The following is a 24744-nucleotide window of genomic DNA, read 5'->3' as shown; positions in this document are numbered from 1 at the left end:
AGGAACTCTTGAGATAACTCCTAGAGTTGATGGATATTGAAAAATTTGTTAAAGGAAGTAAAAAGGAATTTTCGAGAGAATTCCTACAGAAGTCCCTCTAAAAGTTCGAAAAAGGTTTTGCATTAATTTTTGAAGGAATCCTTGGTGGGATTTCTGAAGTAATCCTAGGAAATATTTCTTATGAAATCTTTCAAAGGACGCCAAGATAAGTTATGTATGCTTGAGGAAATTCCATGTTTAGTTATTGGAGAAATATTTGGAAGAGTTATTTGAGGGAATAATTGAGAAATACTTGAAGAACCTATGAAGAACTTGACTTTCTAGGAAAATCATCAAAGGACTATTTAGAGGGTTCCCTGAAAGAAACGGAAGAATGTTCAAAGAAATTCTAGTAGGGCTTCTCTTCCTCTGGTGGAATCTCGATGTAATTTCTTGGAAGAATATCTGGTTCTGAATGGATCATTGGTGATTTTTTGTAGTATTTTTTTTTCTGGAATTGTTCAAGATGATCTTCTAGATGAATTCTCAAAGATATAATTGATAGATTCCTGAACTAATATTTCGAGAAATACTCGATGAAGCCTTTGCAAGAGTCTTTTGAATTATTCTGTAGTACTTTTGAAAACATTCCTGAAGGAGTGCTTTTGGAGGAATACTGAATGACAACGTATCATTTAGAACTTAAAAGACTCTTGAAGACAAATTATTTTTCAAGAAAGATTTCTTAAAGAAAAAGGTAAACCAATCTTTGAAAGGGTGCATAAAGGATTATTTGGTGCAATTCCTAAATAAATTGCTAAAAACATCTTCGGCATAATTCTTATGAAAAATCATGCGCTTTCGTAAAAAATCATAAAGGATTACAGAAGAAAGAAGAAAAGAAGAAGACAAACGCGTTTCGCGGATTTATCTGGCAAGGCACAATACAAAAAGCGAGATTTTCAACGTTTTATACAAAATACAACAGTGCGATCATTCGACAGTTAAATGTTTAGATTTATCATTGTAAAATATGTACATATTATGTAATTTTCATGGGGGCCTACCAATTTGCTTCCGCACCGGGCCCCCAAATTCCTAGCTACGCCACTGTATCACGCCAAAATTAGCCTTTTATGACACCCACCCACCTCTTTGTAGCACACCAGTTTGTATGGGGAGAAAAAAAAAATGATCGAACTGTAACACCATGAAGAATACCCACCCACCCCCTCCAGCGTTATGTCATTTGTAAACAAGCCCTAAAATAATGTTCTTTCTAATTCGACAAATGTCGAATAAGCGTGGTACGAATCAAAAAGTGTCGAATTAGCGGGGTAAGACGGTACGGAATCACGCCGAAGCTCTGAAGTGTCCACGCCAAAAAATAACCATAATGCTACAAAACCCGAGGTATTTATGTACCCGAAATTTCGCCACCCGACAAATTAGATTTAGCTCAAACCATAAAAATAAAAAAAAACGAATTTTATAAATGTCTTTCTCCTGAAGAACACACCATCCATGATTAGAGAAATATAACTCGTTTCAATTTTATTATGATTTTCTGTGTAGAAATTTGTTTGAGTGTGAAGAAAGGTGTGAAGTAAAATAATACGCCTAGAGGTAGGCAATCTGCGTGTTCAGTAAAAATCTACCCAAAATGTAAGGTATACGTCTGCCAGCGTGTAGGTACCATAGTTGATCGATTCTGTCAAGCACCGTTTGACAGTTAAAACGCTGCGGAAAACGAACACAGTCGTTCATTCTTCATTTTGACGCATCACAGAAAGGTTGCGAAAATTTTCACCGCGTACAATTTTTCGTCGGAAATCCGTGGAAATGTGCTAAATTCGATCCGTTCAGTGCTTTCATCGTGTAGTGCTCGCTCGGTACCGTCGGAAGAAGGTCGTTTCGTGCCGAAATGACGCAATATTTACCCCCAAATTTGCTGGCATTGTTTGCCCCACGCGATCCGATCCCGTTTCTGCCCCCTCCGGATAAGCTTCCGCACGAGAAAAAATCCCAGGGCTATGCCGGCGTCGGTGCGTTTCTGGATCTGTTTGAGGTAAGGTTTTTGTGGTTTTTTTTTGGTTTTGTTTTATGTGATGGCGAATGGTAAAAAATTGTGATTTTATATTTTCCAGGACCCCAAGGATACTCCGCCACCAACTCGAGTTGAGACCCGGGAGGAGCGTATCGAACGACGTCGCCGAGAACGCGCGGAACAGGTAGCGTACAAACTCGAACGGGAAATTGCCACCTGGGACCCGAACCAGCTTGCCGATGCTACAGCAGATCCGTTCAAGACGCTCTTCGTTGCCAGAATTGTATGTATCCTCTGGATGAGTGATTTTAATAGGGTTGTTGATAAGATTGTTTATTCTCTCTCTTACAGAATTATGACACTTCTGAATCTAAGCTGCGCCGTGAGTTTGAAATATATGGTAAAATCGTAAAAATTATTATCATACATGACAAGGAGACCGGAAAACCTAGAGGATACGCCTTTATTGAGTATGAACATGAAAGGGACATGCACTGTAAGTACTACATTCTTTTAAATAACTTATATTCCAGAGAAAACTTCTTCAAAGAGATAGACAATGGTGATGACTTGAACCCAATGATCTCACTGCTATCTCGTTCTCGAACATTTAGAACAGTAGAATACTCAGCTCATTCAAAAATGACTTCCAGTTAGGTTTCAGACTATGTCCCCTCCCCAAAAAACGTAGATTCCTTTCGAAACTTTGTACCATCGAAGCTGTGCATCTAACGTACTTCATTTTTTCGTTCTCGTTCTTCCTGCTACTATTGCAGCAGATCCCCGCTGTAGACCAACGACAGTTGTCCTAAACGATAGCTGGAGGTGGCCAACGGCTATCACTTGAGCAGAAAGCCTCATACTTTCCTTTAGAATAAACGAGAACCTGCTTAGAGCATAATCGGCAGCCTCCTCGGGCACCAGAACCGTCTTGGTCCGTCTCCATCGCCTGCAGGTTACATTTTAGTATGTGCGTACTTATCTACTAGAATAACCGTTTCCTCAGTGGTTCCATTTTAGATTCAAATGTGAAGATATGGTTGATTTTCTTTTCCTGGGGACTGGGTTTGATTCCGCCCGGATGCCATTCACTTCATAGAGAGCATGCATTATAGAGATGGGATTTTGGTGATGTGTCTGGAAAGTGGCCCCTCCCCCCCTTGGTTGGGCGATGGTTAGGTTTGTATGAGTGTGGTAAGACACAAGTGTTTATCGATATATCGGTGGTAAAACGATATCGGATAGTACCAACCATACACAAATATACCGATAGAAGTAAAGCGACAAGCGTTGTTTTGAAGATGGAGGTACGGAATTATCTCATTTGCAGTTGAACAGCAAGAAGTTTCGGTAAATGTGGTCAACGTGTTAGCGGTAGTCAAATGGTTTGTCTTTCAAATCATCAATAAGTTTTTTACCTATTTTAAAACTTTGTTTCTACTAAGTTGAAGATTCGCCTCGCCTGGAATTGCACAAAAAGTTTTTATTTTTACCTATTTATTGTTCATAGCTAAGGCTAGGCATAAAGTTCATGTTGTTTTCATTCCAACAACTTGGGAAAGGAGTAAAAGTACTTCCAAGTCATCAAGTTTAGTAGACATACCGCTTTCTAAATTTCAGTTTCTATAGACAGTCTATAAACCTACTATAATCCATCACTATATCGCATTAGATGCGATTTTCAATCTGCTACCTTTGCATGAGTATGTGCAACAGAAAAAGAATTGCTCAGACTTAAACGTGTTGGTTGATAAATTTATGTCAGGTGATCTCGTTAGTCACCTATACCTTAGAATTTCACAATACTTTCAAAATAGGACAGTAATGGAAATGATCCAAGACTGGATGAAATCTGTGGAGAATTATGATGTTCCCTACAAGTCGTGCGAAACAACTCGCGCAGGTTGGGAGTCGGTGGTCCCACTGCCATGGAATCCCTTTAGGAATTCCTCAAGGGACTTCCCCAGGAATTTCTCCTTCGTGAATTCCTCCATGGACGTCTTGCGGGATTCCGATAGTGATTCTTTCTAGGCTTGATTAAAAAAAATGATCCAAGAACTCCTCACACGATTCCTTCAAAAATGTTTAGAGATACTTCTGCAAGGAAGTATCGGCAAATTCCTCCAGGAATTTTCCCATAGCTTCCTTCAAGGATTTCAGTATGGATTCTTCCAGAGATTTCATCAAGAATTTCTCTAGGGATTTCACCAAACTTTACTCCGGGAATTTTCCTGGAATATCTTTAGAGCTTCCTCCAGTGATTGTTCCAATGCTGTATTTTGAGGATTCCTCCATGCATTTTTGCAAGTACTCTTCAAAGATTTCTTCAGGGATTCCTTCGTATATTCCTTCCTATATTATTCAAAATAAATCCAGGAATTGTACAAAAAATCGCTTAAGAGTCCATCAATGAATTTCTTAAGTAATTCATCCCGAAATTACTGCAGATTTGAATCCTTTCAGATTTTTCCCAGGAATGTTCATGATTTAATTTAAAGGTTCATTTTTGGCCTAGTTTGTGCGACTATGGGTAGTTTTAAACAACTGTCGATTTCGCAATTGCCCTGAAAGTATGTAAAAGTTTAATTTTGATAAGATATCAGTTGAATCAATTCGCTGCGAAACGATGTCGTTAACAAATAAAACCATTGCAGTTTCACGACGCTGTTTCAGTGTTTGAATATTGATAAGCCTACAGCGTGCTTCATAAGATGGAAGAGAAATGTAGTCCAACCTAATTTTCGAAGAGCATATAATAGAAATTGCTTTTGTACTGATTCTATTCGATCGATATGCTTACTTTGAAATGGGGACCAGACAATGTTACAATATTCCAGAATTGACCTAACATAGGCAACATATAATGTTTTTATTGTGTAGGGATCGTTAAAATTTAAACTAAAGCGTTTTATTGGGTTTCTCGCCAATGTTTAGACTACTGTGATAATTTGAGAATCCACTGAATCATCATTTTCCAGCGGCATTTCACACTAATCAAACTTATTTTGTTTACCTGTTGTGCATCCGACGCCCCTGTCACGAACTCAACCGAACTTGTGTATGTCATCCGCTGCGAAGTCGTGTGCGAAATTCGACTGTGATGATAATGAATTTCGGCCGAGTCTAAATGGGTGCAAATGTCGCAATATGAAGCCAAGCATATTATTTGCCCTATGTATAATGGTATTGTAGTGGTCATTGAAATTAAGTTTAGAATCTAAGATTACTCCTAAATCCCTAACTCTACTACATTTTTCCACATTCTTATCTCCTAAGGAAATTGATATGTTTGGTGTGTTTCGTTTTTTGCTGAATGATATTAAATTACACTTTTTGATGTTTAATTGTAGTAGGTTTTTCGAACACCATGTGTGGAATATGCGAATTTCATTCCGAAATATGTTGATGTCTTCTTGATTCCTTATTTCCATATATAGTTTCATATCGTCAGCATAAATAAGCACTTTTGTTTTCTTCAGGATGAAGGAAATGTCGTTAATGTAAAGAATAAATAAAAGAGGGCCCAGATGGGAACCTTGAGGCACTCCTGAAGGGACTTGAATGGGATATGATGTTTTGCCTTTGAGTTTTATTATTTGTTTGCGGTTTGTAATGTACGGTTCAAGCCATTTCAGAAGTCGGGGTTCTATACCCATTTTTTGTAATTTGAAGAGTAGCATTGGAATATCAATGTGGTCGAATGCCTTGCTAAAGTCAGTGTAAAGAGCTTCTACGTGATTGCCATTATCCATTGCAGTCAATGAAAAGTTAATGAATTCCAATAAATTTGTAGCGGCTGAGCGCCTTTTATAGAATCCATGTTGCATGTGCGTTATTCTATTCTTAATTTGAGCAAATATATTTTTATTGATTATTGCTTCGAATAATTTAGGAATGCACGAGATAATGTCAATTCCACGGTAATTACGTATGTCAGATTTTTTGCCAGATTTGAAAATAGGTACCAAAAAAGAGCTTTTTCATGATTTGGGGAAGATACCTGTTTCGAGAGATTTTTTAAATAGCCAAAATAGTGAAGTGGTGAGCTCCATAGCTAGATTCTTCAAAAATACAGGAGGAAGGCCGTCGCCTTTAGGAGCAACTAAATTTTTAAGTGCGTTCAAGATGTCGTGTACCGTCACTTCATTGTGAGTTATATCCACAGGAAATTCAGGGATATATTCAAAAAAGTCTCGGTCACGGTCATGATCTGAAAAGGTGGTGTAAATTTATTGAAAAAATGATGCGAATAGGTTGCATATTTCGTCTAGATTGTTGCCTACGTCTTCATCAAGATTCATAGATTCTGAGGATTGCTTCAGGATTTCTACAAGAATTCTTTCTGCGATTTCTTCAGTATTTCAGTATTTCAGAAGCTCCTTCTAGAACTCCCTCATGCATTCCTCCTGGGATTTCTTCCTGGATTCTTCCTAGGATTCCTCCAGAAATTCCTCTAGGGGTTCCTCCACGAGTTTTTCCTGGATTTTCTCCAAGAGTTCCTCGAGGATTTTCACCAGCAACTCCTATATAGTTTCCTTCTAGAATTCATCCAGAAACTTCTCCCTGCCCTTCGGTTCAGAAAGGGGTATGGGCGCGTTCTGCCAACTTGGTCGAGGCAGATTTCTTGTGTGAACAAGTTGCAAATGGACATTCAAAGTGCCTGAACGAAAAATGCTTCTTGTGAGGATCACTTGAAGGTGGGATGGAAGATCATTCTTTTTATGTTTTCGTGTTCGAGCATTTGTTTTTTCGCGTCCGTATAGTTTAAGCATTACCTTACTCTGAGTTTGATGAGCGCTGCAAGCCAGCAGGGATGATCTTCTCATCTGCACCCGTTGAACCATTCTGAATGGCCGTCGTGATAGTATCACCAAAAGCACTAATATTACCTTTCCTCTCCTTTCATGTACCTCATCTATAACAATGCAATGTGTCGAGCATTGATTTCCGGCAAAGCATCACAACATGAAGCCAGGATGAACCCAAAGCTGTAATAGTAACTAACTCTGGAACAAATGCGCAAGTATTACATATAAAATGTTCACTGATTACCCTTAAAATCAGCCTAAAGGTAAATAACGACGACTATATAATTATTAACAGATTATAAACACCAAATTAATCTGCCACCTGCCCCAATCTCTTAGGCCAAGTAAAACTTAAAAAACAATCCCTATTCCCAAATCGCACCGTGTTTTATGAACGAGCATGAACAGTTTTGATCTGCACATACATAGTTCTCGAAATTGTTCTTAGTTGATACTTAGTGATGCTGACGTGTGATCAATACATACATAGACGTAGTTTTGACACCAATGTAGCTTGACACGACGAAAACTATCTTCAAAAATCAAAATGACAAACATAACAAATATCTAACATTTCACTTAGAATTCCCAATACTACTGAATGAATGAATAACAAATATCGAACAACATAAGACAGTATTCCAGAAATTAAAAAGTCTTGATAAATATACAACAACTGACGACAAAAGAAGAAAAATAACGGACCATACCACAAAAATAAACAAAAAGACAACTACGGATTGTGTGTCTAGAACACGACATAGACAAATCCTGATAGAATGACTGACTGGCCAATTGAAAATTTTCCTATCTCCTACCGTAACTTTCTGAGTCAGTTTGCAACAGTGTCTTAATGGATGTCATTTTCCGCGTACGTCTGGTAAACTGCTTCTGAAAGATTACGTATTCTGTTCTATCTTCAGGTCTAGTGTAGAGGTTTCGACTCTATTCAGAGTGCAGCTAGAAACCTAGCAAAAAAAAAAAAAAAAAAAAAAAAAGAATTCATCCAGAAACTTCTCCAGGAATTCTTACAACTATGCCTCTAGGAATTTCTCCGAGAGTTGCTCCAGGGATTGCTCAAGGGATTTCTCCAGGGATTCCACCAGGTATTTTTGCAGAAGTTCCTCAAGGGATTTTTCCAAGATATCATCCAGGGATTGCTTCAAGAATTACTCCTGGGATTCTTCCTGAAAATCCTCCAGACATTTCTCAAGGGATTCCTTAAGAAATTCTCCTAGAAATCCCTCCAGGAATTCGCGACTACGAAGGTAAAAGAGATTCCAACTCTTTGTCGCTCTAATGGAAAACCTCGTAAGGAACTGTCAGAATGTGCGTTAAAAAAAGCAAAAAATATTTGCCTCTCGTTTTTTCTCACGTAGGGGTAGGCGGGGCATTATGGACACCCGGGGCAGAATGGACACCCTCAATATTTTGAAATATGCGAACTTTTTTGAACTTTTAATGAATGGAGAATATAGTCCATTTGTCTAAAACGTAGTTTCAGGAAAGAAACATTCGAAATTAAAATTATACTTGATTTTACACGAAAAAGTTGCGTCCTCCGTTTTTTGTGCATGGAAATTATAATGTTCACACCATCTAAAATAAGATTTAGTGATTAATTTATTGCAGGTCGATTAAAACCTGATATTTCTAGAACACATGCAAGTAGTTTTGCTGTATCTACATGCTTAACATGTTCATATTTTCTTCTTTATTATATCAAAAATCAAGTTTGAAAATATCTTCTGCTGCCGGGGTAAAATGGACACCCACCTTTTTGAAAGAAGCGGCAAGGGAAAAGTATAACCTAAATCACAAACCAACCAAATTCTTCGATTTCAGTATATTTTCGGTTAAATGTTTACTATAGTAGACATAGGGTGAAACAAATTGTTCAAAAACGACAGCAGTGGAAAATAGTTGTTCTAGGCACAGCTGTACATTAGCCTGGTACACGGTTTATATGGGAAAATATAAAAAATGGAAAAACTCCAACTCCTGTATACTTTTTGAGTTCCATTTTGGTCCTATATCAACTGTGCAAAATTTCAGATCGATCGAAGAAACTATATTTTAGCGCCCGCCATTCTTAGTTTTTCATACGATTTACTATGGGGAAAATTTACTTCTTCGAAGAAAAATCGCTTGAGGTCACCCATTGATCCCTAAAAATAAGTCGTTGAATGATTTCTGTAGATAGCTTCACGAGGAATCAGACCTCCGAAGAAGGCGAGGCGATGCATCATTCGTGGAAAAAGTTATTAGGCCTTACCCGATCGATGAAATGACGAGATTTTATTATTTATTGTTATTCCTTACATGTTAAACAGCGTTGGCATGCCATTCGGTTTTTAGTCAATAACTTTTTCCACATGCCTTAGATCGCTTTGCGGTCTTCAGATGGTTTGTTCCTCGTAAAATTTCCAACAGAAATCATTCATCGATATATTTTTAGGGGTTAAGGGGCAACCTGTGGCGATTTTTCTTTGAAAAAGTGATTTTCCCCATAGTAAATCGTATGGAAAATTGAAACGGCTGGCGCTAAAATATAGTTTCTCCGATCGAGCTGAAATTTTGCACAGTTGATATGGGGCTAAAATGGAACTCAAAAAGAGTACAGGAGTAAAATGTCTTTTTGTGTCCCAAGCTACTGTACATGCCGACAAAAACGAAGCTTTATCCAAAACAGCCTGAATTTAAATTAACTGAACAAAAATGATCTACTTCGGCGTATTATTCATCCATAATAGTTATTTTGTAATGAAATGACTTTATATGTGTAAATAATGTATGAAATTTGTAAAAGTCTCATGGTGTCCATATTGCCCCATGGGGGTGTCCATTCTGCCCCGTATGCTTGAAGACGGTCATGAAAAACTAACGTTTTTCATAGCATTTTTTGAAGTGGATAAATCATTTTTCTTCGTGAGCATTCTTATGCAATAGATGCTAAATAGACTTTAAAAGGATACATGTATCAAAAAACTAAACTTTTTTGACATCTTGCCGGGTAAAGTTAGCAAAAACCTTAGGGTGTCCATATTGCCCCGCCTACCCCTAAACCTTCACGCACATTCGACAACTTCGTAGTCGCGAATTCCACAAAAGAGGTCTTTAGCAATTTCTCCAAGGGTTCCTCCAGGAATTCTCTCAGAGATTCCTTCAGGAAATCTTGCAAGGATTGTTTCAGGATATTTTTCAGGGTTTCCTCCAGGAATCCTGAAGTACTTATTTTCTCCAAGAATTGCTTCAAGAAATTATCCAATGATTTTTTCAAGAACTCCTTCAGAGATTCCTATAGGAGTTTTTCCAGGGATGTGTTCAAGGTGTTTCTTCAGAAAGTCTTTCAGTGATTTTTCAAAAAAAAAAGTGTCAAGAGACTGTTTCAGAATTTCTCCCGAGAATGCCTCAAGGGTTTTCTCTAACGATTGTTTTCAAGACTTATCCTAGGATTCCTTCAGAAATTTCACCGGGAATTTCCTTCCGAGTTGTGTGTAGGGATTTCTTTAGGAATTTCTCTTAGAATTTCTCCAAGAGGTTGCCTAAAAATTGTCCAGGGATTCCTTCTGGAATCCGTCCAGCAGTTTCTTCAGAAGTTACTCAGGGATTCCATCCGGAATTTATACAATAGTCCCCCAGAGATTTTTCCAGTGGCGATTCCCTAGCCTCAAATCTACCGGCTCAAGAATGTAAATTCTTGAATTTTCTTAACAAATTGGTTTGTAATTTGTAGAAAATGACGTTTCCGTCCAATTTCAATTTGATCCTGATCCTGTACTTACCTTACCGATCAGGCTATGGCCGGGGTGGCCTCTTCTGTACATATAGACTGTTTCAGAAATTATAAATACACTTTGTTTATTAAATTAAATGAACTGTTCTTATGATTTTTACCAACTTCTTTCAGAGTATAGCATATTGTACTCCATATTTTTATATTTCATTCCAATTGTCTTGTTATTTTAAAGAATAGTCGAGCTCTCTAACAAATAACTTAATTTTTCAAATTTGCATTTGCACAAAGGTGTTTTTTAATGATTTCAACATTATGTATCACTAAATACCAAAAATTATCTAAATTTTTATCACATTCGCTTTCTCAACAAGTTGTCTAAGGAATGCCTTGATCAAAATTTGGGAAAAATCAATAAAGGCACAACATTTTTTCGGAGATCAAGTTTCTCATTTTTTAGGGTTTTCTACGGAACATAAGAACTACCATACAGCTTCTTAGCTTTCCTGAACGCATTTAATCTAAACAAACTTATTTTTTCAGCTCATTTGATCCTTCAGATGGCAAAGCTTTTCATACCATAAAGCGAATGCAGTAAGCAGTAATTAAGACATTCGTTTGCTTAACGTTTGTTGCTACTGGTGTTGTTGAGAAATTTGAAACATTTTTTTTTTGTTTTGAGAAGGCTCGTAATGGTGGTTCTTGATCAAATATTCCAGTAAAAACTACTCTTACCAATCGAGAAATATCTGTTATTATCGATACAGCAATTTTTATTGTGTTTGGAAATTAAATATTTTATCTGTGAGATATTTTTCTTTTCTACTATACTACATTTTTTGATCACTTTTTGCAACTTCAAATTTTGATTATCTAGTTTACAGAGCCCTATTTCTTAACTTTTACCAGAAACATCAACAAAATTGGTATTATTTGCTTCGTTAGCATGTTTACTATAAGAGCTAGAAGAAACTTTTTTGGATAGTGTGCTCAAATTGACATGGTAGGTTGTCGTTAGTGTTTATAATTTCTGAAACAGTCTATAGTAGGTAGCCGTCTCCATTCCACTCGGTCCATGGCTGTTTGTCTCCAGTTTCGCACTCTGCGTAGGGTCCGCAGATCGTCCTCCACTTGGTCGACCCACCTAGCTCGCTGCGCACCACGTCTTCTTGTACCGGTCGGATGACTCTCGAGAATCATTTTAGTCGGGTTGCTATCCGACATCCTGTTGACGTAACCCGCCCACCGTAGCGCCCCGATTTTTTGCGGTGTGAACGATACTTTGTTCTCTCAGCAGCTGATGCAGCTCGTGGTTCATTCGCCTTCTCCAAGTCCCCTCTTCCATCTGCACTCCGCCGTAGATGATACGCAACACCTTCCGTTCGAAAACTCCAAGGGCGCGTTGATCCTCTGCACGTAGAGTCCACGTTTCGTGCCCATAGAGGACTACCGGTCTAATCAGCGTTTTGTAGATAGTTAACTTCGTGTTACGGCGAACTTTCATCGTAGAGTTCTGCAGAGTCCAAAGTAAGCACGATTTCCTGCCACAATGCGCCTCTGAATTTCTCTGCTGGTGTCGTTGTCGGCGGTCACCAGTGAGCCCAAGTACACGAATTCTTCAACCACCTCGATTTCATCACCGTCGATATGAATTCGGGGTGGCGGGCGCGGTGATTCCTCCCTGGAGCCCTTTGCCATCATGTACTTTGTCTTCGACACATTAATGACTAATCCGATTCGCTTGGTCACTCTTTAGTCGGATGTACGTTCCCGCCATCGTCTCAAATTCACGAGCTATAATATCAATATCATCAGCGAAACCAAGCAGCTGAACTTCATGAAAATCGTCCTACTCGTGTTTATCCCCGCTCTCCTTATTGCACCTTGTAACGCAATGTTGAACAGCAAGCACGAAAGACCATCACCTTGCTGTAACCCTCTGCGAGATTCGAAGGGACTCGAGAGTGTCCCTGATACTCCCTGATACTACGCACATCACTCGATCTATCGTCGCCTTGATTAATCGTATCAGTTTATCCGGGAATCCATATTCGTGCATAATCTGCCATAGCTGTTCTCGATCAATTGTATCATACGCCGATTTGAAATCGATGAACAAGTGATGTGTGGGCACGTTGTATTCGCGGCATTTTTGCAACACCTGGCGGATGGCGAACATCTGGTCTGTTGTAGCGCGTTCACCCTTCAATCCAGCCAGTGATAGACGGCGGCATAAAATGTGAGAGAGTACCTTGTAGGCAGGGACACGCGATACCTTCCATCCACTCCTCCGGTAATACTTCCTCCTCCCAAATCTTGGTAATGGCCCAGTGCAGTGCTCTCACCAGTGCTTCTTTACCGTGATCCTGGTCATATACTCTCCGCAAATACAAATTTTAGAGCCGTTGAACAGGTAAAAAGTGAAGTTATAAGACGCCACTGGATTTTTCCAAGTTGCACACATGTCACAGAAAGGTCAAGGCAGCGCATGTTTTGGTTGCGTAGTTGTCTCTGTGACTTACTTCAAAGGAATCCTCTAAAAATTCCTTTTCGAATTCCTCCAGACTTTTCTTCCATATTGCAGCGATTTATCCAGTAATTCCTTCAATAAGGAATTTTTCCAATAACTCTATTATTTCAGAGTTCCTCAATTCTTCAAGAATTTCTTCAGGGAATCTTACAGGGATACCTCGAAAGTTTCCTCCAGTGAACGTTTCAAGGGTTTCAAGGCTTTTACGAGAATACCTTTAAGAATTATTCCTTGGATCCTTTCGGGAATACATCTATGGTCATTTCTATAGGATTATGCTCTGATATGAGTACTTAAGTGTATTTAAAACTTTTGCAGGTAAATTCCGGCAAGCACGTCCGACGTATGTGATGTATGGTTGTCAACTGCATTTAGAATAATTGGCGTTGCTTGATATTGAGAATGTTCTGTAATTTTCTATCCAGCATTCTGTCTATCATTATAACGGTATGCTAGAAAACAGATAAGATTCCTCATAATCTTAATGTGATAAATCATTCCTGTAAAATTAAGCTATTTGAACTGCGAATTGTTTTATCTCGGATTACCCGGGATTCGAAAAATCCCGAAATTACCATGGTTTTAACTAAGCTCTGCAAAAAGCAATTTTGACTAGCTTTTTCAAAGTCGCAATAATCCTATCCCTCATACTTTACAAGATATTTTACGTTGTTGGTGCATGATCCTTTAATATCATGTTCATTTTTCTTTATCCATATTTGGAAGCAGTAAATGAAAGACAAAAACGAGTTGATATCCTTGAATTCTTCGACTGGAGGAACATTTCTTAGTGTCTCTGCGTAGCTTTACCAGGAACATTGCGGCTACGGCAACGAATGATTTGAATTTTAGTCACGACGTTTATCAGAACATAACGATCCTGATAGGCATAAATTTCAAACAATTTTGAATCTGGTTTCTAGACATTTATCCACTGCTGCCGATAAATTTACGTTATTCTAAAACCGTTGAAAACTTTTTGACTATCGCTATCTCTTGATCACATTGTACAGTCGATGCCTGCGATCAGAGATGGCATGCTCCTCAGTGTGTGTGCAAGTGTGCGCGGTTTTAATATGAAAATGAGCTGCACTGTGCACATTTTCAGTGTGCAATGCCATCCCTGCCTGCGATGAAGAACCTCCGTATCCCTCTTGAAAGGTAACATATTGAACGTAGAGTAAGTTGAGTCAATTTAACGTTTTGTAAGTGCGGAGCATTTCCCTGGAAGTAAGCCCCGATCAATAATGGTGATTAGCTCAAAAAACATCTCCGGGTGGTTGTAGGTACACCCGTTGCCAGCAAACGATGGTGAAGCTTTTCAGTAAACACTGGATACACTGTTCTCACTATGTTTTAAATCATCGTGTTTAAAATGTAAGAGTTCGTGCTTCGGAGTCCACGCAATTAGTAAGTGTGTTTTAATTTATCTATTCTTCCTGCTAATTGAACTTTAATTGAATTAAATTTGAACTGCGCTCAACCTTTGAACGTAAGTATTGTGCGCACCAGGTAAAAGGTTTTTAAAGTGAGAAAGGGGTTTGCGAAACCGGACCTTGAACTGGAGAACACGAATCCTTGCGAAACGCATCACCACTACGCACCACAGCCCTAGTTCAATTAACAAAGCTTAATCAATCGAATCCATTCCGAGAATTCGTAAGTTGTTTCTTCGTAAGTAATATTACCGGTTTTTAAACATTGGTAGGTATTATTACAAAATCCTATTCGAGTATGATTACAACACGGGTATGTGACAGCGAGAAGGATAGTTTTGTAGTTGATAGGATCTATCAAGAAGTCCATGATAGGAACAGTGAGCGCTCAGCGATGTTTTTACAAAGTATGCTGCATTCCACCTTGTCTAGGGATTAGTTTTTAACAAGCAGAATCAGATTCTGCTTCCGATCACAGTTTTAGGAGCAAAGGGTTCTTGATAATGTAACGAAAGGGAAGTTTTTCCGTATCATTCTAATTCATCTTAGGAGTAATTTAGCCGAAAACAATTTTACTATCATTATTTTTCGCTTGCGACACACATCTTCGTCCGAAAATTCTTTGTTTGTGCGTCGCAAATGGTTTCTATTCCCAATATAGCCGCCTACAAGCATGCTGATGGTAAGAAAATCGATGGTAAGCGAGTGCTGGTCGATGTGGAGCGCGCCCGCACAGTAAAGGGCTGGCTTCCGCGTCGTCTGGGCGGAGGACTAGGTGGAACTCGTCGTGGCGGAGCTGACGTCAATATCAAGCACTCCGGTCGAGAGGATAACGAGCGGGAACGCGAACGGTACCGTTTGGAGCGCGAACGAGAGGATCGTGACCGACGGGGCGATCGGTTCGAACCACGTAAGTTTTCAGCTTGTTTGATAACTTTTTGAATGATATTAATCCCCTTATTCCTTCTTAACCCTTTCAGGATTCGACCGTCGTCGTTCACGATCCCGTGATCGCGACCGCCGCCGCCGTAGTCGCTCAAAGGATCGCGGTCGACGCCGACACAGTCGCGAGCGCGAATATGACGACCGTTGGGATAAGGAACGAGATCGCAGCCGCGAGAAGGATCGCGATCGAGACCGCGAGCGTGATCGCGACCGTACCGATCGTGATCGTGATCGCGAGAAGAAGCGCAGGCGCAGTCGTAGCCGATCGCGCGATCGCGATCGTGATCGTTCCGAGAAGAAACGCGACAAGCGCGACAAAGACCGCGATCGGGAGCGCAAAGAACGCAAACCGGAGTTCCGCGAAGGAGAGATCAAGATCAAGGAGGAACCGTTGGATGGTAAGTGTTTTAGGAATCTGATGTGATAGTTTTACGCAATTGGTGATCATAGTGGCACGAAAAGGTCTAATCTTGTTGCTTATGACACCTCATGGTCATTCAAACGACGATTGCTAGAAAAACCTTTATTGGCAAAAGAGACTTCAGGGCTATTAGTTGTGTAGTCTAAACTGTTTAGTAGTATCTAAGTCTCTGACATTTCCTAAATCCAGTCGTCAAATTCCACTCTTGAACAAAAACTAATTCTCGTCTCTTCTACCACCCTAGATTATCCGGACTACAGTGCCCAGTATACAAACTACCAGGCCCAGGTCAAAAACGAGGATGACGAAGAGAAGTACCGCCCGCACGAGGATGAAGATCAGAACGGAGCATCTCGGGTGCGCAGCGGTGGCGGCGGTGGTGCTGGTGCTGGCGCTGGAGAAAATGGCAGCCGGTATGGCGCCGTTGGCCGTGATGACGAGGCCTATGACGATCGGTATGACGGTTATTAGGTTGAGTGGGACGACGAATTCTCTTAACGAAGTCTTCTCAAAATTGATTCTAAAATTTTCCACATGCATTTTGCACTAACTTCAAAGATTACTAGGTGGCAATTATTTGACTTATTTTCCAATCGGTTTGCAGTCAAGCGTGCACATCAAAGGTTAAGTATTGTTCGTAAGTTTATAACATTTTTAAACTGTATGGCGTTTCGCAGGTTAAGTATGAAAAGAAACTCAAATACTTAGGTTTTAACATCATTCAGAATCATCTGAATGCTGCTGATCCTGCTAGAGCAAAACACACTTGAATGGTAATTTTCGAAGTAAGTAATGTGGTAAAATTTATTTATAAAACATTTGTCTGGTAAGAAGGGTTCGCCGATTTGAACTATTTGAAATTAGCATTGACCTCTCTGCGATTGGCTGATGTGGACTAGTTTTCCTTTTAGTGAATAGGATGGGACGTTTGGGTAACCCGACGTAAGTAATATTCTGAATACAATCGTCTTGATCGATCGTCCAACAAATGCGTTGTGATTGTATCCGAAATGTCCTTGTTTCTTTGTGGTTGCAGGGCTCATACTCCACCAGTATTAATATAGCTCCCCTTGAAACCCTCTGATGCTTTCTTGAATGCCTTTTGAAATCCTCCAAAGCTTCTGAAACGATTTCAATCCCACCTGAAATCTTCTTAACAGCTTCCTAAAACCTCCGGAAACCTCTTCTAAACCCCCGTAAAAGCCGGGTCCGTTTCGGAGTTCCACATTGATACTTGGGTATCGCCAAAAGCCCTAATTCCTGGTAAAGGAGGAAGGTTGCGATGACTGTTATTCATTCGCATCGTGTTAAGGAAAAGTGGTACAGTTTTTTTTTAATCTTTATTTTTATTAGGTCCATGCGCTCGAAGGCTTAACGGGACCGATTACTCCTAGTTCTCATATGAGAATGGGAAACAACGGAATCACAGCCACTCTGTGATCCCACATCAGCACAAATCTTCTTTTCTTTCCCTCGTTTCGATGACAGTCGTCGCTTGTTGGTGCCTTCATTGGCCTCGTATGGAGAAGAACTGCCGTTCCCGTCGTCGTCGTTGTCGTCGTCGCCAGCGGCGGCGGCGGCGGTGTCATCTTCGTCGTCGTCGATCTCGATCGTGTTGTCGTTGTGTAGTACTTCTGCTTGCGATGTGGTGGCGGGAGGTGTAATAGAAGTTACGATGAAAGCTTTGGTTGGTTGTTGTTCAATTTGAAGCGGTGGGAAGTCATCCTTACTGAACGTTTGTTCGTTTGTAATTATCTCAATGTTTTCTGCTTCTGCTGCTGATGTCATCGTGTTGGTGTTTTCGGAAATCGTCATATCGGCGCATTTCTGTTTCGGATGCACCGGTCGGCAACACCGCCTACAGGTTCGAGTTTGATTCGGGTGTTCCACGAAGCAAACCTCATTGGCGATCGTCAGAAATGAGGGATGTTTAATCCTCATCTGTAGCCAGGGTTGTGCAGTTTCAGGATGGTCAATGTCGAACGACACTCGCTTTAACCATCACTTCATACGACAAACGCAGTCCATCAAAACATAATCGATTCACGAAAAAGCCACTCAAGCCAACCCTCGTTCAATGCAGAGTCAACCACATCCAGCAGCAGCGATCGTCTCTTGTTTTCGAACCACACGATGAAACACCGAAGCGAATTTTTGTTCTACGCCTTGCATTCTATTCATAGGGCGTGCTATGTTTGTGTTTGCTACGCCATACAATACTACTTAACAAATTGACCTTCATCTTGGCCCTTTCAGATGAGAGTCACCCAGCAGTGAGTGACATAGCTCTGCGTCGGAATGACGGTTAACAAGCGCTCGGCTGCTCTGGAGATGTGCAGAGAAAGAGAGTGGCGGCGGCAGCCACCGTATCAATGCGTTCGTCTCGAATGTGTTCGTTTGCAACATAGCGACGGTCGGCTGTAGCGTTGATGGAAGAAGAAGGGCAATGTTGATGTTGCGGCTTTTTTGTGTTATGATGGTGATAATGCACAAGACTGTCTGTAGCACTCGCACTCCGTTCGGTAATCCCGAAAAATAATGCCTCCAACGTTCGCTTTGTATCGAAAGTACATCGCCGAACCGCTTCATGAAGTCTGCAACTGTTGTATGTGGTACGGATGGAGGCAGATCATGCACTCGGACACTCACAGCCTCGCTATCCACATACACGGGGATTTTGAACGGTTTGCCCTTACAAACAAAGACTCGTTTGATATTGTGGGCGCGTTCATAGCGTTGCGCTGTGTTACCGTCCACCATTTCAATAAACACACATTTACGGGTGTTATGAAATTGGACGCTCTTGACATCCAGGAGATTTAACTTCATTTCGTGTTCCAGGAATTGTTGGACTTTCCCAACATCTGGACGCGACGGATGCACACCAAAATCTACCACCAGTGTGTTTTGTCTAACACCACTCATTTTTACCGGTACGGAGCACGAAAGAGGTTCTGAATACGTCCGAATGCTGCAAGTAGCGACTGTCAACTGAAGTGGTACAGTTGTCATGCGACCCGCGACGAGAGCTGAATGGTTGACGGGGTTCCAAACACGATCAACCGCGAACGGAGCCTTGGTAGCACCAGCGCAATAATCCCAATAAGTTGCCCCTACTGCACTACAGCGGGACACTGATGCAGCGGACCTTTACTTCCCTAGCTACTCGTGAGACCAAAAATTAGTTTAAATTCAACAACCAGCCTTTAAGGCGACGGCTGCCTCTCCCATTCGTGTGAGAGCAAAATAGAAAATACTAGTAGGGAATAGCAGTTCGCAACCCCTCAACACCTACCTCCCGGAGCAACACATGTTTGGACAAAGCTACTGCCAGTAGCCTACTGGCCAAGATCCACTACACCCCTCATCGACTGACTCCAATCCGCTGTACATCGAAGATAACGAGGATGATGGAATAAGGGTCGTCATCAATCCCAACGTATCTTTAACAAACGGCAAAGGATTCCGAAGGTTCTACGGAAGGGTGCTCCAGCAAATAAAAAAATCCACGACTTTACGCTCACAGAGGAAGCAGCTCAAAACTCTTCACAAGAAAGAAGACCGAAAATAGGCTTTATCCATACACCATAATAAGGAGAGCCAGGATCCCCGTGATGTGCGTAGTTCGAGTATCAGGGACACTCTCGAGTCCCTTCGAATCTCGCAGAGGGTTACGGCAAGGTGATGGTCTTTCGTGCTTGCTGTTCAACATTGCGTTGGAAGGTGTAATAAGGAGAGCGGGGATAAACACGAGTGGGACGATTTTCACGAAGTCCGTTCAGCTGCTTGGTTTCGCCGATGATATTGATATTATTGCTCGTAAATTTGAGACGATGGCGGAAACGTACATCCGACTAAAGAGTGAAGCCAGGCGAATCGGATTAGTCATTAATGTGTCGAAGACAAAGTACATGATGGCAAAGGGCTCCAGGTGTTGCAGAAATGCCGCGAATACAACGTGCCCACACAACACTTGTTCATCGATTTCAAATCGGCGTATGATACAATCGATCGAGAACATCTATGGCAGATTATGCACGAATACGGATTCCCGGATAAACTGATACGATTGATCAAGGTGACGATGGATCGAGTGATGTGCGTAGTTCGAGTATCAGGGACACTCTCGAGTCCCTTCGAATCTCGCAGAGGGTTACGGCAAGGTGATGGTCTTTCGTGCTTGCTGTTCAACATTGCTTTAGAGGGTGTAATTAGGAGAGCGGGGATAAACACGAGTGGAACGATTTTCACGAAGTCCGTTCAGCTGCGTGGTTTCGCTGATGATATTCATATTATTGCTCGTAAATTTGAGACGATGGCGGAAACGTACATCCGACTAAAGAGTGAAGCCAGGCGAATCGGATTAGTCATTAATGTGTCGAAGACAAAGTACATGATGGCAAAGGGCTCCAGGGAGGAATCACCGCGCCCGCTACCCCGAATTTATATCGACGGTCATGAAATCGAGGCGGTTGAAGAATTCGTGTACTTGGGCTCACTGGTGACCGCCGACAACGACACCAGCAGAGAAATTCAGAGGCGCATTCTGCCGTGAATCGCAAGTCAGTCCCATATGTAAAAAGTAGGCATTGAGAAAATGGCCTCTGAAGCAGCGTTGTTATTGGTCGTGAGCTTTCCATGACGGTGATCAAGTAGGCCCTTTCATCTTCACAAGATGAGACGAGCATTCGCGCTCTTCATCATGTCATTTTGCAATGATCAAGCGTCATGACGGAAACTTTCATATTGTTTTGAAATTAAAATTTTCACCTAGTCCCAGCAAATTTGAGCTAGCCGTTGTATTTATCAGATAGAGAGGACATATATTCATGCTTTAAAGGATTTAAACAATAACAAAATCCATCAATGTGCTAGTAATTGCCTTGTTTACTACCATGTCACGCTCCGTCATGACCGAAAAATGAGCGAATATTGTTAGACTCTCTTGGTCATCGTCGGCCGATTCGATGACATTGAGAGAGGCACTTCTTTAAAAATCGCGTGACGACACGTGTTGACGCTGACCCTTTCCAAGCCTGCTCTGAAGTTTTCAAATTCGATTTCTATGGGCAACTCTAAAAAATCGCAATGAATTGAAAACTTCTGTGATCGTCATGAAACTTTCATACATTGTTTCAAACGTGAAAACGTAACAGTGAAAAATATAAAACTGGCCAAAATAGTGTAAGGTTTTGTACTGGAGGGTGCACAAGTTCGTAATGGGATTGACTTGCGATTACATTTCATTATGGGACAATCTGACTTGGTGTTGTTTTTCAATTTTACTGAACAAACTATATATTACTAGCTGTCCCCGGCAAACTTTGTCTTGCCTACTGCGTTTTTTGACGTTTGAAGTCCCTAGCCAAGCGCCCAAGTCCCCGTTCCAAATGTATGAAAATCCGATTTTCAAAAACTCTCAATTTTCCCATGTTTTAGGCCTCATAAACCTTCCTTGGGTGAAAACTAACAGAACAAAACTTAGACGACTCAAATCGGACCATCCGTTCGCAAGTTATGCGCGGTCCCACGTATGCCACTGCATTTTTATATATATAGATTTTGTACGCAGCTGAAAGATCATTCGAAAAAAGCTCGAAAACGGCCATTAACTCATTTTTGCCCAAAATGCAGATGGGACTGACTTGCTATCCACGGCAGCATTGTGGCAGGAAATCGTGCTCACTTTGGACTCCGCAGAACTCTACGATCGAATAAAGTTCGCCGTAACACGAAGTTAACTATCTACAAAACGCTGATTAGACCGGTCGTCCTCTATGGGCACGAAACATGGACGTGCAGAGGACCAACGCGCCCTTGGAGTTTTCGATCGGAAGATGTTGCGTACCATCTACGGCGGAGTGCAGATGGAAGACGGGACTTGGAGAAGGCGAATGAACCACGAGCTGCATCAGCTGCTGAGAGAACCAACCATCGTCCATGCCGCGAAAATCGGGAGGCTACGGTGGGCGGGTCACGTCATCAGGATGTCGGATAGCAACCCGAATAAAATTGTTCTCGAGAGTCATCCGACCGGTACAAGAAGACGTGGAGCGCAGCGAGCTAGGTGGGTCGACCAAGTGGAGGACGATCTGCGGATCCTACGCACAGTGCGGAACTGGAGACAAACAGCCATGGACCGAGTGGAATGGAGACAGCTACTATGTACAGCAGAGGCTACCCCGGCCTTAGCCTGATCGGAACGGAACATAATAAGGAGAGCGCAAGCACACTTCCTATAATCGCTCGAGGAATGGCCTAAATTATTCCGCTAGACTGGTCCCCAAACAAAACAGGACGAAGTACCATTGGGATCCGAGATAGTGCGCTCAATTGTCCTTAAAGTTTAAGGAGTGTGCGGTGGACGCGTCGTGGCTCGAGTCGGTTCCGAATTTTTCGCTTCCCATCGCGCTGCAGTGTGAACGAGAAAGAATAAAATCGATGCGGTCGAATTCAGTGTGCGGTGGACGCGTCGTGGATCGAGTCGGTTCCGAATTTTTCGCTTCCCGTCGGCGCTAGTTCCCAATATGGTAAACAGGTATAATATGCCCCCCTTAAGCAGAAATGGCAATATATCTAAAATTGGCGCCTTATTCCATCTATTGTCCACTGCAAATCGTTGTTTCTAAAGTCAGTGAAGTGTTGCATGAGAACTTTGCCTTTGGAGGGGCGGCTATGGAAGCTTTGAAACGTTTTCCGAAAACGTTCCAAAATTTACCATATCAAAACAAACGGGGCAATACGCCCCATCAAAAGAAAAACGTCCAGCCCCGTGATAAAACTGTACCAGGGGATAATTCCACCACATGCTTATCCTAGGAGGTCCTTTTAACAAGTGTTTAACTGCATAAAAGTTGCAAAATAACACAAGCGAACAGAACTAGCTTCGTTTACAATGAAGTCAGCTTACAAGAGGTAAAATATTACGCCTCGATTTCAGACTTTTTTTATATTTTTATTGCTTTTCTGTACCAATCAACTAACGGACCAGCTTGATGGCAAATATTCATCAATCGATCACGCATGCAAAAAGCGCTTGAATCGCTAGAAAATGGAGGGGGGCGTTTTGCCCCGGTGGGGCGTATTATACCCTTTTACCCTACACATTTAGTTGATAATAAATATTTCATTTTTGCATTTTCAAATGGCGATATTTTTTGTTTTATAGCATGGAGGTCATTTTTAATCCAGTGAGATGCAATTAAATAATTGCTTCTTTGATGGGAGTGCTTAATTTCTTAAGAGTGCTTAATTTCTTAAGAAAGCCCATACAAATCAGCGCAAACTTCATAACTATTTTTTTGTTTTTTTTTCCTTTTCTCACTAATCCATGAATTTTAGCGGGAATCTCTTACCTTGGTATTTAGATACTTTGCACTGAGCCAACTTTCCCGATCACTGCTAAGGCTGTGAACCATTTCGCTTGTTCGTTTAACTTTTAGTTAAAATTTGACTTTTCGATAGTTATTTTGAAAATAACCCTACTCGCGAGCAGGGTTAGTCTTGACAGTTCGATAGTTATTTTTTGTTCGCAATGATTTGGCTGCGTACTGTATTTTGTTCCAAATAACTACTCCTCTGTCAAATTTCAAATGGGCCACCGTCGTGGTTATTTTTTAACTTTTCGATGGCAAATAACTATCCAAGTGTCAAATTTTAACTAAAAGTTGAACGAACAAGCGAAATGGTTCACACCCTAAATATACGTCAGTCATATATTACTGCACTATAGGTCTTTTCAGTTGACAGGTCCGCGCATGCCACTGTTTACAACTGCCGAACAAAGGCGCAAACGCTTAACTGTCATTTTCACAGGAGATCTGTCAAAGGCCCGAGAAAGCAGCTGATTTAAGACGTCAAATGAAAAGGCCCACTGGAAGATCATATGAATGCGACGCATGTGGTATGACCGTATGACTTGCGTTAAATATATGTCATCCCATCCCTACTATCCCTTCCCACCTTCAAGTAGGATCAATTATGTTTCTTTTCGTTTCAGAGAGCGACCAATGGCGCTTAAGTCTAGGCTTGTTAGCCAGGACACAGTGTAAATGCCTGTGCCCCATCCCGGAAACAAAAAGGCCCATGGAGTGACAAAACCTTTTAGCTACGTCACTTCCAACGTTGGTGTTTAAATATACTAAAACACTTACACTCACATCAACACATCTACATTATCTACTCTAATACATCTACACAATCTGAATCTTGCCTCATCACTCGCTTATAGTGAATCCCAAATCAATCCCATTCCAAATATCCAACTCCTTGACACCTATGGGGGCGTCGGTGAGTCGCTGACCTTTTATGAAGTAGGTGTCATATCATCACATCCTTTCCTATCCTCGTAACGGAGAAGATGGGCGTGGCCGGCAATGGAAGTTTTCATGTCTTTTTTACTTCAACCTCTGATTGGATAGCTGTTCCTTCCCAAATAGCATTCCATAAGCAATTAGAATAGGAGTATTAAAGTTCTAACATGACAACTTTTAGTATGCAATCTACGAATTACTCCGTTACCACGCAACGCAACGCATAAATACAACTGGGCCAGGTAATTCTGTTATGAATCTCTGGTCGTACCCGGTCGTGTTGGGTTGTTTGTCAGCATTTTCGAATGTTCATTCATGTACATATGCTAAAAGATGCCATAATCCGTCGAGCAAGTAGATAAATAAATGAAACCCGTATCTAACACGTTATCCGGCATTGTCCTTTTACGGGAACCATCTACACAAATTTGGGAACTACGTATTTAACTCGGAGTTTATCTGCACGGGTTACCAGGGCATTTATGGCGAAATCTACTTGTCCCCTTCAAAAACCGGCGCCAAAAATCCAC

The 24744-nt window shown here is 41.2% G+C and overlaps 1 protein-coding gene across 1 annotated transcript; it reads left to right on the top strand.

Moving 5' to 3' along the window:
- Window positions 1-1734: 1734 nt before the first annotated feature.
- Window positions 1735-16891, top strand: LOC109417799 (U1 small nuclear ribonucleoprotein 70 kDa). The gene is made up of 6 exons (XM_019691970.3): window positions 1735-2047; window positions 2127-2309; window positions 2378-2522; window positions 15198-15446; window positions 15517-15879; window positions 16147-16891. Exons 1-6 carry the CDS (start codon window positions 1904-1906, stop codon window positions 16371-16373), a joined length of 1311 nt encoding a protein of 436 aa, XP_019547515.3. The 5' UTR covers window positions 1735-1903; the 3' UTR covers window positions 16374-16891.
- Window positions 16892-24744: the final 7853 nt, after the last annotated feature.

Source organism: Aedes albopictus, chromosome 2, assembly GCF_035046485.1.
Source record: "Aedes albopictus strain Foshan chromosome 2, AalbF5, whole genome shotgun sequence".
Classification (NCBI taxonomy): domain Eukaryota; kingdom Metazoa; phylum Arthropoda; class Insecta; order Diptera; family Culicidae; genus Aedes; species Aedes albopictus.
This window is presented reverse-complemented; position numbering and strand designations above follow the sequence as displayed.